This window comes from Miniopterus schreibersii, assembly GCF_964146895.1.
Source record: "Miniopterus schreibersii genome assembly, chromosome: 6".
NCBI classification, from domain to species: domain Eukaryota; kingdom Metazoa; phylum Chordata; class Mammalia; order Chiroptera; family Miniopteridae; genus Miniopterus; species Miniopterus schreibersii.
Window position 1 is genome coordinate 55486557 of NC_138107.1, and position 18005 is coordinate 55504561.

The 18005-nt window shown below is 38.0% G+C and overlaps 1 protein-coding gene across 1 annotated transcript in view; it reads left to right on the forward strand.

The window, feature by feature from the left end:
* The window catches only part of FIG4 (FIG4 phosphoinositide 5-phosphatase), a 96171-nt gene that overhangs the window by 43314 nt on the left and 34852 nt on the right, over nucleotides 1-18005 (forward strand). The window contains exons 16-22 of the mRNA XM_081139532.1: nucleotides 79-217; nucleotides 6927-6985; nucleotides 8385-8532; nucleotides 11157-11240; nucleotides 13039-13234; nucleotides 14237-14319; nucleotides 16871-16957. Of these exons, the coding sequence (XP_080995658.1) occupies nucleotides 79-217; nucleotides 6927-6985; nucleotides 8385-8532; nucleotides 11157-11240; nucleotides 13039-13234; nucleotides 14237-14319; nucleotides 16871-16957 (796 nt within the window). The remainder of the gene's footprint in view (nucleotides 1-78; nucleotides 218-6926; nucleotides 6986-8384; nucleotides 8533-11156; nucleotides 11241-13038; nucleotides 13235-14236; nucleotides 14320-16870; nucleotides 16958-18005) is intronic.

Genomic DNA, 18005 nt, shown 5'->3' on the forward strand with positions numbered 1-18005 from the left:
ACATTCTCCTAAGAAAACATTCTCTGAGTTGTACATGTCAGCAATGGAATTTCTGAAATACGTATTTTTGCTTTTTAGATGCCGATAGACAGGATTCCATTAATCTCTTCCTGGGAGTTTTCCATCCCACTGAAGGGAAACCTCATCTCTGGGAACTCCCAACAGATTTTTACTTGCATCATAAAAACACCATGAGACTTTTACCAACAAGAAGAAGGTATTTTTCCTCCTACTCTACTATGTAAACTCAGATTATTTTATGTAATCAATGTAAACTGATACTATTTTGAAAATGAGATACATTTTTTTTGAGAAACAGTCAATAGGCTAAAGTAGTCAGTGGTTCTACACATTTACCATGAGAAATTTAGCATTGTTGATGTCCTGATAGTAACTTTGGGAAACTCATTAACAGTTGGTGTTTTGTATTTTTCATATGATGAAAAGTTTCAGAACTTTATTAGTCAACATGAATTAGAGCTCCACTAAAGCAAACCATCAGCAGCATCTTTGAATGCTTCCTACAAACGTGAACTCTAAAGAATTCTGAATTTCCGAGTCAGTCTTTGGTTTTCCAAGTGTGGTGTCTAAGCAGCATCACTTTGGTTTTCTTTCCTCCAGGAAGCACAACCACCTCTTGGTGACACTGGTAAAGACAGGAAACTAGAGCAGCACCTTCAGTGGCAGGTGCTGCTCCCATCACCCCTCCCACTTACCTTGGGCTTTCTGGCATCATTCACCAGTACGGGTTATTCTGATGACAGTTAAACTGTTATTAACATTCTCAAAACAAATGAGCAGTTTACCTGAAGCATTTTACCAGGACACCCTATAGTGTGGGCCTCAGGGTCAGGTAGACTTGAGCTGGAATCTCTGCATCCCTGTGTGACCTCGGACTGGTGGTTCAGCCTTCCCCTGGTCTGCAAACTATAAATGATGGGACATACTTCTCAGAGTCCTTGTGAGGATTTAATGAGAGGACTCCCGCGTGTTTTTAATTGAGGAGTCATGTACTCATATCATCAGCTTTGCCACAGGAGCAAACTTTTCACGTGTATGAGGTTGGAGCCTGGTCCACTCTGCTTAAATGTCAAGTTCTCTTTCATAGCGCTCTTCTGGCCCAGCGTGGGCTTGATAGAGCCCTGATCTTGTGAAACGATGCCTCCGGAACACTACAGGGGTCACTAAGAGTCTGCTAATTATGTGGACAGACTACCAACAACTGGTGAATTAGCAAATGCTGATGCGATAGCCATTTCCAAATTCTGTTATGTTAGGAATCTTTAAAATATAAGGAAGTGTCATAGTTCATGTTTCTCAAATTTGTTACGAAATAACCAGCTTACTACTTGAGCTTACTTTCCCAGTAAATGAAGCACTGCTGGCTTAATGTTAGTAAGCGATTGCCTACATGAGTTCTGGCTGATAAACAAAAAATTTGGAGCTAATTATGTTTATTTCATGAGAGACGAGTGTAAATACCTATATTTACCTTTGGTGATGCGGTTGACTATTGGTAAATGTGGTTGATTTTTCTGAAATTTCATACAACCTTAAAGCAGCGATTTTCAACCTTTTTCATCTTACGGCACATAAACTAATTACTAAAATTCTGCGGCACATCAAAAAATATATTTTTTTGCCGATCTGACCAAAAACATAGGTATAATTTTGATTCATTCACAACGATGGCTATTGTTGTGCTGACTGTTGTCATTTTTTTATTTGACAATCTAAGGGAAAAGAGATCAGTGCCACTGACTAAATTGTCAGGTATTGCATGTTTTAAAAATTCTTGCAGCACATCAATTGAAAATTGCTGCCTTATAGCATTGAGGCTATTACTAGCTGTCAACTCGACCTCATCTTTCTCTCAGAAATTGAAGCCAAAAACCATGAAATCCCTCATCTTTTCATACTACACAACTTGGGGACAACCAAAACTCAATTTTCTACTGCGAAAATTAGCCAGGATATTACAAATGTAAATTAAACCACTGCTTATCTTGAGTTACATACCTGAGGCAGCGGCAGGCAGTGTTGGAGCTTATTTGTGGGACTAAACAGAAGCTGGGGTTATATCGATTTTCTAAAAAAAGAAAAGAAAGAAAACTGAGGTGCAGAATGTGTCTTGACTAAGATTATTCAACTAGTTAGATGATTTATCACGAATCAGCTACAAGCCTGCTACTGAAAATAAAGTTTTATCAAGGAAGGTAATATGGCTCTCTCAGTTGGCTTGGTCTCTTGTTTTTGATTTTTTCTCCAGAATGTCAGTAACCAAATATTGCTTAATGCTATCAACAATTGATACTGCCCATAAATAGTACTTATAAATACTGTAAGATAAATTTCATTTTTTTATTTTAGACTTTCTAGTGTCACTCATCTATACTGGTTATTTTGGTGACAGTATTATAATTCTCAGAAGAAATGAACACTTTACCAGAGGCAGTAACAAGACAAGAACATGAACTTAAGGGTTTTGTATAGCTGAGTTGGAATTTCTGCAAGTGTGTGACCTTACACCTGTTATTTAACCTCTGGAAATCTTGTTTTCTCATCTCTAAAATGGAAATGACTATGCATACCTCACAAGGCCATTTTGGGGATCAAATGAGATGTGTGGGAAGCTCCTAGTATTGGGTCTGATACAGAGTAAACACAGTCTTGAAGCAGCCAGGCCCTGGAGAGACTGCCTCCAGTTAACGCCTGTGTGATCGTGGGCAAGTCACGTACCTGGTCTAATTCTCAGTTTCCACATCAGTAAAGCAGATAATAATAGCATCTAACTTGTTGGTTTTTCTGAGAGTCAGATGAGATAATATAAATGCTTAGCACATAGAAGTTCAATAAATATTTGTACTGTTTTTATTCAAGCAGATTACATTCTCTCGTTTAATGTTTATTAAAAATCATACAGGATGGCTGTAAAATCTGGAAACTTAGATATTATTATTTTACCACTTATTATATTATAAATACACACTTTAATATAGATTTGCTTATGTTTCTAAACTTGGTGACATCTGTATTTTATACTGATATTTTTATTGAATGATAAAGGAAAGGGGAGTAAACCCAGCTCTGCCTAGAGTCCATCCTAATAGGGTCCTCTTTAGGTAACTGTTTCTGTTACTCAAAGACCCACATTAATTGATATACTCAAAACCACTAAATGAAGCTTTGTTCTGAATTAATGTCATGTGTCATCTAAGATGCTATTTATTGAATCAGTGTTTATAATGTCACCAAGATGTTCTTAGATATTAAGCATTAATTATTTCATTGACTCAGTTGAGAGGTTTCCTGGCCCCACTCTCTGTCTGATAGGTGAATTCCCTCTGTAGCTGCCCAGGGAGAGGTCACCTGGCCTGTGCTGACTGGCCCTGGTTCGTCAACCAGGACGAGTCTGGTTGGGGAGGCAGTTTCTTTGGACAGTTCACCCACACAGCTCTTCCTCATATCACGCAGTGATCTGTTTCTCTGTAACTTTACCTACTAATCTTAGTTCAGCCCACTGACACCTTAAGAACATGGTTTCCTCGTCCACTTGATAGTCTTTTAAATATTTGAGGACAAGTTCACACGTTCTCAAAATCTCATCTTCTCCAAGTAAAATATGCCCACCTTCTTCAGCTGTCCTGTACTGTGGCTCCAAGCCTCTTTAGCATTCAGAATGCTCTTTTCTGTATGTATTCTAGTCAGCGTCAGTGTTCTTTGTAAATTGTTGTACCCAGACCCGGGTCCAAAAGTAGAGTTTGATCTGATTTGTGCCAACTATTGTGGGGCCATTGGGACCATTACTTCCTTTGTCCTGAATATTCTATTTTTATCATTAAGTATTAGATTACATTAGCTGTTTTCAGTAATGCTGTCTCATTGTTAACGCTCTGAGCTTCCTGTCCATTGGAACTCCCAAGTCTTTTTAACATGTCCTGCTGCCATGTCCTGTGTGTACCATTCTTGCCATGCTCATATATGCTCTGCTTGCTTCCAAAAAAGTATTTAAATGTGTATCCTTTTTATTAATTATTCACCTCTAGCTTTGTAACTTCTTCAGATTTAATCAGCTGGGCCATCATGATCCTCATACAAGTCCTTGATGAAAAGTGTTGAATAGAGCAGGGTAGCTGGCAGAGCACTGTGGGATACCACCAGACAACTTCTTCTGGCTTAAAATTGTTTTATGATTTTTGGTTAGAATCATTTAAACAGCTGTAACTTACCATATTGTCATCACTTAACTATACTGTCTGTCATTCTCCCTGCATTTCTCTATCCTGCTCACAAATACCTATTGCTTTGTTAAAGTCCATATATGTTATTTCAGAGGACTCCCAAGTTAGGGGAATTAAAGAGTCTTTGTAATCTCCTTAACCTTCCTATGTGTGCCAGTGGTATTGAGCACTCTTAATATTGGGATGAAAAAGAGAAAAGACACTTATTAGGTACCATATGCAAAGGAAGGCGCACACCAACATGTGTCTCCATCCTCTGATCCCTGGTCCCAAAGCAGATTTATTTCTGCCCTGGTGCAGGTACTCTTCCTCTGAATAAATGTACCTGTTGATGGAGGTAATGAAGATCCCCTGTCCTAGGGGGAATCTCTCAGGTTCTCACACTCCACCCCCCTCAGCTCATCTTCTCCTGGGCAGGTATTTCTCCTGGGCTGCTTTGCTTCTGAAACCCACTCAGAGTAGTTGCACTTTTAAAATAAAAGTGTTAAGTTACTTTGTCTTGCTTAGGAAAACACAGTTTAGTAATAATTTTTTAAAAACTTGTGGCCTGGTTTCAAATCACTAATACAATTCTCTTCATTATTTTTCTCCAACTGATGCATTCTGAGTTAAAACACATTGTTTTCATAATGTTTACTTTTTTCTAAGCAAGATAATTGTGAGCAAAATTCTTGAAATTCCTTATATACTAGCTGGTACTTTCTCTACTTTTCTCCTCTGTCAAGGTTAGCTTATCACAAAATAGAACTTACATGCCCCCCCTCTCTCTCTCACTCACACACACACACATACACACACACACACACACACACACACTCTTGTTAAACAGCCCATGTCCTTTTCATTCCCCTGAAAAAGTGGATTCTTAGAAGTAAGTCACTGGTCATCATTTTAGGTAAATCACAACACATTTCTAGTGAATACCTGGTTCTGTTATCTTGCTGGGATCGACATCACACTCATTGATGTATAGCTTTTGGAATGTATCCCCTTCTAGCCTCTGAGCATCGAGACTGTATTTGCCCATTTCCAGTGTAAGTTCTATTCTTTACTATTTCTTAAAGAGTATTGATCGCAACTGTACCACGACACTCGAATGCTTTTAGAGATGCACTGTTGCTTCCTTCTGTCCCTTGGGCTGTGTACAGTTCCCTCTTATCTTGTGTTTTTCCCTTTCCAACATGAAACTTACCATGGCTGGTAAAGATAAAAACAATATTGGAATTAAATAGCTCTACTTTTTCTGTCATTATTTTCAACATGGCACTTCTAACACATGGAGCAGTGCTTGACACACAGCAGGTGTTTAATAAATGTTGAAAGGTTAATAAGTCTGCAAGCAGCAGCAGACTTATCCCTTTTCTGTTCTTTTCCTACTCTAAAGTCTTGCATTCAAAAAGCAGTCTGAGGACCAGCCCCTTTGACATCACTGGAAAGCTTGTCATAAACACTGAATCTCAGGCCCCACCTACTAATCAGAATCTACCTTTTGACAGGATTTCCAAACGACTCGTGCGTGTGTTGCATTTTAAGAAGTACTGCTCCAAAGCATAACTTCAGTCTCAAGCAGAATTTTAGGATCCTTTCCTGTTATCATAACACTCTCCCCCTTCATAGTTCTTTAGGCTTCATGTTCCTTCTCTCATCCTTCTTGGGTATGTATCCCACCTGCCATCTCTGGGGCGTTCTCTACGTTACCTATTTCATTTAGATATTCCTCCATTCTTCACAATTGGAATGATTCAAGATTTTAATGCCAGCATTTTATTTTTAGGAAGCCTTTCATTTGTTTAAAATGATCCTTTTTAGCATTTTCTGCTGTAGGCCCTTTTTCTGAACCTTTTGAAAATGTATTTTTTTAACATTTTGATATACCATTTCACATCATTTTTCCTGCTAGCTCTCATGAACTTTGATACAGCATTCCTCCCTAAATATCTGTTTCATCAGAATTTGATTTAGAATTAAATTCGCTGGAGAGAAGGCAGTTCAGGATTCTTTCAGATTCTCTGCTCATAGTAAGTGTTCTGGCAAAAACCCAGATGATTGAAATTCCCTACCTTACTCTGACTGGCCTCTAACTATATTACCTATAGTTAGAGATCAACATGGCTTATGCTAGTTTCTGGGGGAACTTGTTTAGGACTATCCATTCACTTAATGACTTGGCTGAACTCTTTTAATGAACTATACACACAGACCCATACATGTAGAGCAGAATAGAAAACGTAATCTCACTCTCAGATAACTACGTGCAAGAGAATCCTGGTTGTGGGACTTGGGTCAAAGCCCCACTGCTCTCCGGGTGGCAGAGTAATGCAGGCGCAGTCTCTGGGGAGGTAAGCAGCAGCTCATAGAGTCTGGTGGAGTATACCCAAATCTATCCTAATATTTTTTATCTAAAAGTAAGTACCTCAGAGCATCTTGACTCTCAGATATGTTTACGGCATTTTTATATATCTGTGACATATTTGAAACAAGAAAGGGGTTGCGATAAGAATTGACATGTTGAAGACTTACTGTGCCAAAAGCTTCACAAACATGTTTTAAAAAGAGAAAGAAATTAACTTTGATACATGAGGCAGCATCTTACTATCGACCATACAATCTCTTTTATCTAGTGAACTGTAGAAAATCGACCTTTACATCTGGTCCATCTTGTTTTTATTTTATTTTATTTTATAGTTATACTTACTGGTGGACACCAGAGATAATAAAACATTTACCACTGCCTTATGATGAAGGTAGGTACACTGTTTCTCTTTTAGTTTTTATACTAACATGTTTTGGAATTATTCCTAAATGAGCTCAAAGCAGTAAATTCTTTGCATGTAATTTTTTATTAGAAGTGAATGGCTACTCAGTACTGTGTTGCAAGGATTGTGTTACACTCCTTTTTGTTGTTAATCCTTACCTGAGGATACTTTTTCCATTGATTTTTAGAGACAGTGGAAGGATGGGAGAGGGAAGGAGAGAGAGAGAACTATCGATGTGAGAGAGACTCATCGATTGGCTGTCTCCCGCACACACCCGACCAGGCCGGGGGTGGAACCTGCAGCCCAGGTACATGCCCTTGATTGGGAATCAAACCCGAGACCCTTTGGTCCATGGGTTGATGCTCTAACCACTGAGCAAACCGGCCAGGGCTGTGTTATACTTTTTTGGTCTGGTATTGTGTCTTACAATTATTAGCTATGATCCTCAGATGTTTAGAAGATATATTAGTCATTTTAAATTAGTACTGGTTATATTTCTAGATATTTAGGGAGAATGGGGAGGAAGTGAAGACCATTCACAAGGAGAAATAAAAACTTTTCCCATATCTAAGCATTGAAAAAAGGTGCAAGAGTGTGTATAAAAAGTACATTTTAGTCACTAAAGTTTAAATTTTATTAACTTGTGAGCAAGGCAGGAAAATTTTTGTATTGAAAGAATACCCTCAAATGTATAGTATATTAGGACAATGTTTTCAAATTTAAATAATTGCCCAGTTTTAAATAGAGTTTAATCCTGGCTCTAGGAAAATGGGTAAGACTACTAAATAAGATCTACTGCCAAGATGGAGCACAGTAACTGAGCACTCCGTCTAGTCATGGTCAACCATCCCAACTTTGGGTGGTGAAGACCATGAAGTAAGAAGACTGAAAATGATTTTTAGTTCATAAAACATTATTCATTGATTTTTAAATTATTTGTAACCTTGAAATTCTGGATAAAATCATAACTCATATTGTTATGAAGGTTTGGTTGTTCTAGAACAAAGTAAAGGACTTTAACAGTCTAACATTGGCCATAAACAGGATTTGAAATATAAAGGAAAATTTGGTGAAATAACTACATGATTTTTACATAGCAGGCAGAGGGTATTTAAGAGCAAGAAGGAATTTAAAAAACTGAATAACTTAACTTCTAAAATAACTCCCTGCCCCAACCCTGACTCCCAAAGGCCTCCTACCTCTGTGTCACACTCAGCTTTGTACTGAATATTCTGTACCTATATCTTGCTTCTTCCCAGCCTGTAAGTGCCAGGCGCAGGAGCTGAACTTTGTTCAGTGCACTCTCTGTGAACACAGTTGATATTACGGAAATGTTTGCTAGATGTAATCTGAAGACTTCAAGAGTAACAGGCAGTATCTCTCTTAGTTATCTGTGCTGCGAATTTTAAGAAGTTGATAGTGAAGAAATTTCACAAATATGAAGAAGAGATTGACATCCATAATGAGTTCTTCCGACCATATGAACTGAGCAGTTTTGATGACACCTTTTGCTTGGCTATGACAAGTTCAGCACGGTATGTTGTGAGTACTCTGATACTGTGAGTGTTTGGGAAGTATACCTTTCCTAGTGTATACAGATGTGTCTTACTTTACCAGAAATCTATTTTGCAAGCCTGCTAGCAGGTGGTTGTTCAGCCTGCTACTTCAGGAGGCAGTCCTTTCTATTGTAAGAAAACTGGATTTAATTTCTTTCCTTTGATAAGTTGAAATCTTCTTCCTATTGTTCCTAGTGTGTCATTTGAAATAAACTCAATTTTTAAGAGTGAACATTGAAATTGAGAGCTAATATAATTAGTGGAAAAAGCATAGTCTTTGGTACTAGAAAGGCTGGGATATGAATCTTAGACCAGCCACTGCCTACCTGTGTTACTTTAAGAAGATTATTCAAGTTATCTAAGTCTCAGTTCCTTCATTTCATATAGATAGGAATGTGTGTGACACCCCACACTTATATTCACACGTATACCAAGTACCTAATATAGTTCCTGACACAAGTGGATGACTGATATCATTATATTACAATTTTTATTAGGCACAGGATAAGTCTAGTTCCTCTTCTGTATGACAGCTCTCCAGATATTGGAGGAAACATACTAAATTTTTTTTCAGGGTAAATAGCCTTCATTCTTTCTTTCATAATTCATATGGCATTGTTTTCAGACTTTCCATCCTGGTCTGGTCACCTTTGAACATACTTCATTTTTCTGTGTCTCTTTTAGACGTTGGTGGCACCCTTTAGAAAAATGATGAGACTACAATAAGGAAACCAGGCAAAGCAAATTACTTCTTGATTATTATGTTTAATACTAAAGTCTACAGTTTTGTATTTTAAATTTTCTTGAGATATGATATATGTATGCCTAAACTTAACATGGCACATGTAGAAACATATTTTATAGTTTCGTTTCCTAGAACTTACATTTTGCTTCAGTTTTAGATGGAAATTTTGGAATTTTTACTTGTTTGATTTTCAGTTAAACTTGTTAAATTGTCATTTCCAGAAGTTTTCAGTTCAACAAAGTATGAATGATGTTACATATATATGTACATACAGATATACAGTTTATTTTATTTGCAGAAGTTATGTTCTGTAAAGTTCCTGCAGACACAATTAGAGAACGTAGAACCTTTGCTCCTAGAAGAAATACAGGGTTAGGTGCCTGTAAGCCTCTGGTCACAACAGTTCATCAACCACTCAGTACATAACCTTGTTTTGTGTATTTCTGTTTAAAGATACCTTATTTAATATATATTGTCAGTTCATTAACATTGAATACATAGCCAACAGCATTATAACTCATGCCTGAATGAAACTAACACACTTATTTTCTCTATAACACACAACTTTCTTATGCTTAGAAACACAGGACAGCTTCAGCACTATGTTTGGAGTCCCATTTTAGCCAGTGAGATCACCAAAAAAAGCAAAAAGCACGAAAGTGTGAAAAACATGGCACTAAATAAACTGTGAAAAGGATACTTGTTTAGAGTATGAGAACTAAAACGAGAAGGCAGTGTCACCGTGTCACCTTGTTCTGCCTCAGCTGAGAACATGAGTGTTGGGTTGCTCTAATTTTTCACTGTTCAGCTCATGCACATGTCTGGGAGTAATCATGAAAGCTATTGAGTTTTGATTTTGGTTACAAATAAGTTTTAGTGAGTAAGCAAATTCTCAGATACGGAGTTGACAAATAATGAGGATCGACTGTATACGTTCAAAAGGAAGAAAAAATAAACCACTTAAATTTTAAAAAACATTTTCAAACTGTTTAAGAGGCATTTTGAGTCAGATTCAATATTACTTTCTTCTCCTTCAAGAAAATGTAATATTGATTCACACTTGGAGCAGTTTCCTTGCCAATAATTGTTGCCTTTTTGGCATCTAGTGAGGCGTTGAGTCTGGCTTCAGCAATAATAGGTAGGTCGGCCTTGCATAGTGAGGAAGTAGCTTTAGATTCTTAGTAGGTGGTAAATGAAATGTTTCTATTTTAAGTGTTCCAACAGTGTTTTAATGAATTAACCTTAGCCTCATGAGGTAGATGTTGATACTTAATGCATACCACTGTGTTTTTAATCATGTCATTCTCCTTAGGTGGTATAATGTAATAAAAACATTGTCCATAAAACTGAGTGGCTTAGTGTTTTGTCATTGTTTTTTGTGAGTTTAATTTTACCTGAAAACTAATCATGATGTATAGCCAGAAGGTATATATCTTAGCAGTAACCCAGATATCAACTCTGTTCCATTAAACAAAATCTTCAATTCATAACCATTGTGCCTCATAATCATGAAGAAAGTTCACAGTGAAGACTGATGCCATTGAAGTTACTGAGTGTCATTAGTTCATGGGGTTTTATGGCCCTGATCACCTAAGCTCCCTTGAACATTTGGCTCAAAATATACAGGAGTGGGCAGAAGTAGTAATGTGTAATACAAATAAGTAATACAATGATTAATGAATAATAACAGAAGAATAAACTCTGTGTTTTTTGTACTCACAACTGTAAACCTATTCTTTCCCACCCCTGCGAGTGGCTCCAAGGGCTAAGAAGGAATAGTATAAAAATGTGAATTGAATAGAAGCCAATATTATCTGGATGTACAGTGACTCATATGGATTTTTTCCCCTTTCTTCAGTGACTTTATGCCTAAGACCGTTGGCATTGATCCAAGCCCATTTACTGTGCGTAAACCAGATGAAACTGGAAAATCAGTATTGGGGTAAGATTTGCATATAGAATGAAATTTTAAAGATTCATGTAAAATAATATAGCACTTGCAATATAATATCCACCAAAAATTAATAACTTCAAGCCAAATAGTTTAGGGCACAGTCCATTTATTGCATCTATATAGGTAGTTTATTTATAGCACTGGCATCACTAAAGTGTTCAAGGTGGAAAGTAGAATTTATGGGAGTTTCAGCAACATGGTGTATTTTATTATTTTAAATCACAGATGGCAATAAAGACAGGTAGCAGATATTATGTGCTTTGTCCTATAAATAACTCAGCATCCTCTGTTTCTCTCAACATAAAATACTTAAGCAGAAATTGATAGTCACAGTGTTTATTTTTGTTTTATTCGTAGTATTTATTTTTGTTCGCATCCTGAGGAAACATTAAAGCAAATATGCCTAAGAGCTTAATAGATTTTCTGCGTATTGCTGTAACATTGTTTTAGGGAAGACTGTTATTTTATTATATCCAGTAATACAGGGAAGACAAATCATGTTTACATCTTCATGCTTAGAGACTGGAGTGAAACACGTTGCACTCTAGCATAAGAATCTCTCTTACTGCCAGTGACCTGAATAATCCCAGTGATAAGGATTCTTTTAGACCCTGACCAGAAACCCTGGCCAGACTGTAGATCCTGAGTCTGAATTGTGTTTAGGAGTGTGTACGGGATCCTAATTGGATTTTAGCTACATGTGATTTATACAATGGAATATATATTAGTATTTTCCAGACAGACCATTTCTGTGGCTTAAAATAAGTCACTTTAAATAGCTTTGTGTAAAGCCCTGGTGGACCAGATGCTAAGGAATTTAAAAGAAAGGATGTCCTCAGGAATTTAGGATTCAAGGACTTCCTGGGACAAATACATAAACCACCAGCTATATTTATGTATGGCACAGAAATGCTACTAACTTTAACTTTTAGTTACAGAAAGTCAGAAGCTAATTTATTTTCTATAATATCTAACCCATGGTCACATAGTATGGCATTTTCCTTTCCTAGAACATTTGAGAATATTATGGTATTTTAAGTCCCTTGTAGATAATTTTTTTCAAAGAATGAAATATTAAACATTTTTCATAAAAGCCAAAAATATTATTATAAAATATTTTCTGAATTAAAAAACACAATATCCTACTACTCTCAAATTTGGAGCTAAAATAAAAGTAAATACTTTTATGTGTTTTTTCTGTTTTCCTCCCCATCTATTCCATACTATTAGAAAGGATGTGCAGCAAATATAATTATTTACTAATAACACGATAAATTTTAAAATTTAATTCATGTTCAGCAGTTGCTCATTGCTCTGGTACAAATAACCAGCTGATTCTGTGACTGAGAAAAATCATAGGAGGGAAAGAAATATACATGGATTTGGCTTTTGACCTTTTCTTGAAGCTTTTACAAGTTATAGGTGATGTTACTAATATTTCAAAACATCTAGTCTATTATTATATCATAAATTTTGAAAATACTGATTTCAGTTGCCAAAGGAAGGCACAGTAACCAAGTGATCAGAAGACTTTTCTGCACTGGTTGACACGCACATACTGGTTTACTTCCAGAATTTATAACAGGGTTGAAATTCATATAAGGCCCGTACTTGTACATGGTAAAATATTAACATTTGTCCTTTAGTACAACTTGAACTCAGAAACTATTTTCTCACAGTCATTTCTTATGCTTTACTAGGACTAAGGCTTTGGGACAGAATGATGCACTGTGAGTATGGAGGGTCCTGTTTAAAGATGCTTCACTTTCCTCTTATTTTTTCAAAGGAACAAAAGCAATAGAGAAGAAGCCGTATTACAGCGGAAAACGGCAGCCAGCGCCCCGCCCCCGCCCAGCGAGGAGGCCGTGTCCAGCAGCTCTGAGGATGACTCTGGGACCGACCGGGAGGAGGAGGGCTCTGTGTCTCAGCGCTCCACCCCAGTGAAGATGACGGACACGGGAGACAGTGCCAAAGTGACCGAGGTGCGGGGAGGGAGCTTGTGCGGTCCAGCAGGAGGCTCTGGAGAATGACCTCTACGTTCTGTTTTCAGTGAAAAGACTGAGAGCGAGCAAAGGCCACTTTATCTCATCCACACCATTCTAATTGTGGTATTTGAGGTACTGCGGAGATAAATACATTTAGCACAGACAGACAAGATGAAAATGGCTTCATTTTGAAATAAAATAGGTGATTTGCTCCCACGTATAACAGTGAAATTCTTATTACTTTACAGTTCTTAAGAGAATTCTGTCCCTCTTGGGGCAGCCCATCCGCCTGCAGGTCCGTTTATTCCCTTGCTCAGCACATTGTTGGGATGCAGGGCTTGGACCTGGGCCCCATGGTCTCTGCACAGCCCCCGCGGGAAGTTCATCCTGTTCAGTTTGGTATCACCAACATCATAAGGGAGAACAAAAGGGGGGTAAACAGCAAAAGAACGAAATCTAGCTTTGGGGAAATTCAATTTCTAGAAATAGCCAAAAGTCATTATAGGTAGATATAACAAATAAAATGTGATAATACAAGAACTGAATCCATTATCCCAGGAGTTAGCAAACTACAAACGGTTGGTCAAATCCAGCCCACTGTCTGTTTTTGTAAATAAAGTTTTACTGGTACCCAGCCATGCCTACTTGTCTGTGGCTGCTTTGTACTGTACCAGCAGAGTTGAGTAGTAGCTGTAGAAATGGTATGACCCAAAGAACCTCAAATATTTATTGTCTGGCCCTTTGCAGAAAAGTTTACTAACTCCTGTACTAAACAGAAGCAACTAATAATTATTTAACAGTATTTTATCCTAAAACAAACTATTTTTAGTGGAAATAAAATCATATTTTTAAAAAACCATTAACTGAGAAGTTTATAGATTAAAGAAACACTGTGATTCCTTTTGTGGAAAAATTCACAAGTTCATTTTCTTCACCTTTGGAAATTACTAATATGCTAGATGTCTAAAAATTCTTCCTGGTTTTTTTTTTAAACCCCAGAATGTGGTCCAGCCCATGAAAGAGGTATATGGAATTAACCTCTTCGATGGCCTCTCAGAGGAAGATCTCTCCATTTATTCAAGGTAAACTACTTCCATGTAGAAATTGAGGGAAAAAATGCAAATGTATTATTGCAATAACTTAAAAAAATTTAAAATAGTCAAATACAGAGGAAATGAATTCTACCTGGAATATAGTAGTAGCATTTACAGGGTCAAGTTCAGAAACACTGATTTATATTTAGAGGTAAAGTGCCTATTGTCTGAGACTTTCAGTGTCTCTCAATGATGAAAGTTTATGATGTATACATGTATTTTCACTGCCCGCATATAAGCTACAAACTGAAATACAAACACAGTTCTGCAGTAACAAATCCTCAAGATCAGGTACAAAATGAACTAGGATATTGCTGACTGAGGACTTTGCAGTCACTTTGGCTCTGGGCTGCTGGTGGGAGTGGTGTCTGAGGGAGGGTGAAGGAAGCAGTGATACAAGGGTGCCAATTTGGGATGTGGTAAGACCTTTGTTAGGCAGATCTAGCTAAAAGGAGAGGCTCCACCAAAAGGCATTCCCTGAAATCACATACATAATTTTGTGTGTATGTGTGTTTTTCTGAGGGGATTCATAGTTATGAGAGTTTCAAAAGAATCCCTCACCTAGAAATCCTCAAGAAACTAATGGGAACACTGTAAACATCCCCTCATACTAATACATCCATTGAGAAGACTTAATTATTTTTTTCACCGTTTCAGTATAATTTTATTAGCAGTTATTATGTCAAAATTCACATTTACAGGACCCAAAGGACTGTCTTAGAAAATTATAAAGCATGTGTAATTAGATGTTAACAGTAAGATAGAACATATTCTTATTATAGTACAGCCCTTAAAAGTCAAGGATAATAGAGAATTAAATACAGTTCTATCAAACTAGAAATGAACTCTGCAAAGTTCCATGAAAGGATAACATATTTCTATGGATGTGAATTTCAGTGGCAAACATTATTGGCTTCTAAACAGCTGACACTAGAGGAACTTCCAATCAAAACATAAGCACAGTGGCTTTCATTAAATATGGAGCTATGATAATTCCATAAAGAGACCCTTCATTCATATAAGTTTGGCATATGTAAACGCTGTAATATAAATGAGCACTGATCTTCCATTCTTTTTTAAGGAGGGTATTTCATTTATAGAATCTGTCATACTGGATATTGTCAGCTTTTTACTTCAAGAACGATCTGCTATATAATATGTAAAATATGAAAATGCACAGCATTCCTTGACTGCAAAAGCACTGGTATGACTGCATCTCTGCCTTACCAGCAGCCAGTTTAGTCATTCAGAACTGAACCACACCCTCCTTAGCCCTGGACACAGACATGCAATCGATTATTAGTCATATTGTCACAACCGTGTAGCTCAACTCTTTATCAGTCGAGGTGGGCCTTTGTAAGGAACATGGCTGGAAGAATGAATTATCTGGGGTTAGTGACTAATATGACTGTGTATTGCAGAGAGCTTGAGTGTACATGTCAAAGGCTGAAATTTTGGCTCGCATGAATTAAGCAAAAAGTGTCTCTTGCTTCAGGCATGACTTTCACCTAGAGCCTTTTTAGTTCAGACTGCACCTAAGGCCTCCTTTTAGTTCTCCCTTCTTGGGGAGTGAGATCCAGCCTTGTTCAGCCACAACGCCCCTGGGAAATTGATAGTTTCTGCAGCACTTTGGTTGACCTTTAAAAAGCTAATTGAAAAGTAAATTATAAAGATGTCCATAGTCATCAATAGAAAACATTTTAAGTAGTAGAAAAGTGAAAAGGGAATCAGCCCTTTAGTCCTGCCCTGTAACCTCCAGACACATTAGAGCAAAACTGCAGGCCACACTCCAGACAGGTCTGTTCTTGAGAAATAGCTGGTGGCCCTCCACCCATCTTATATGTCCTCTTACCCTGCTGAGACGCCTGGGGCGGTTCTCTGGGCTCTTAGCTTTAAGACTGGCTTAGTGTTGTACCAGTCTTCCCAAAGGAGGGGTGGTATACAGTGGTGCTCAGCCGGTGGTCTCAGTCCTCCCCATCTCAGTTAAAAGTACTCTGGATTGACTGGAGTCTACATGGTGGTTCTTGTGGTCTGAGGAAACTGAGTCCAGGTCCTGGGGTCTCAGCAACGTCCCTGCTTCAGGAGATGGATCCCCAGCCTGGTCCTGCCCTGTCCTTGTCATTTGTCCCACCACAAACCTCTCCCCTTGTGTTTCCCTTATTTCCTGCCAGGTCACCTGTAGGTATGTGAGGTCCTGAAAGATCATCTATTTGGCTTCAGGAACATTTGTTCAGGTTTTTTAAAATCACATTTAAGTAAGTAGAAATGCAATATAGTACACATTTCTTGTCATTCTTATATCTATGGTTCTAACTTACATTTTAAGTAGAATCCCTCCTCTTTCACTTCTCACAGATCCACTCTAAAATCAGGCAACCATTTGTGAATAAAGCCTTGTGTTACATAGGGTGCTCTTGTGTCCTTTTCTGAAATAAGCACACTGTTGTCATTTGAAAGCTCATTCAGTTTTTTGTGTTCTACAGAATTTATTGCAAGTAGTTTCTTCTCTAGCTTACTTCTTACCCATTGTAATTTATAGATTCGTTCAGCTGGGTCAGAGTCAACATCAGCAGGACAGGAGCAGCCAGCAGCTCTGTTCCAGGTGCCCAGACGGAGTTATAAAATTGTGAGTATTAGATTAGACCTTTAAAAAAAAAAACTTGCATTCATACCATGCATAGTGCTTTTTTAAAAAAGACTTTGTAAAAAAAATTGTCTTGTCACCATATTAGTATAAGCACTAAAGCATCTCCTCCTGGTACCTTATCCAAGGAAAACTGGGTAGCTGTAGGGGTGGAGAAGAGATCGGCAGCCTTGACTGTACTTGAAATGCACCCTTTGGAGGTGGGATTGGAATTGAAAGAGGCTTCTGTCCCTGAACTCTGCTTCCCACTGGGCAGAGGTGGGATGACAGAACAGCTCTGACCCTGCAGATAGGCTCAGTTTCAATGCGAGGCCCTTGAAGGCAGGGTGACCTCTCTCTTCTAACTGTATATTCTCACCAGTTCTGATAACTTACTATAAGTTAAGCAGGTGATTAGTAAATTCTTAAACAGAACTAGTTTCATTCCCTGAATCACAACATCACAGCTCTACCACTTCTTGGGTTTTGTGTGTGGTGTGTGTTTTTTTTCTGCCTTGAGCAGCAAGTAACTTAAGTCTTGTGTAGCCCAGTTTCCTTATCTGCAAAAGGGTAATAATCACACCTACTTTGTAGGAGGGTGGTGGGCTTAAATGAAATAATACAGAGTGCTTAGACCGGTGTCTGGAAAAATCTCTCAATACGTTGTAATTATCATCATCCTCACCATCCTCCTCATCGTCTTCTTCATATTCATCATCACTCTCTGCTTGTTGGGGCCAAACAAAGCAAAGGCGGTGAGCAGGAGAGGCTCCCCAGTGCCGTACGCTCAGTTGAGTTTCTTCTAGAAAATGGGTCAGTGTGGAGATTAAATGAGGTAGCATATGTGAGGCGTTTAGATCAGTGCCTGACATATAGTTGACATTTAGTGAAGATTTCTTGACCAACTTCATCAGTTCAGTACATTATTTGATGGATACTAACTGCCTGACTTCACTGTGTGTTTCTGGTTGATAGTGAAGAGGCCACTGCAGTAATCCAGGCAACGTCGGGCACCTTAGGGAGCAGGCTGGGAGGAGCCTGGGAATGGGAC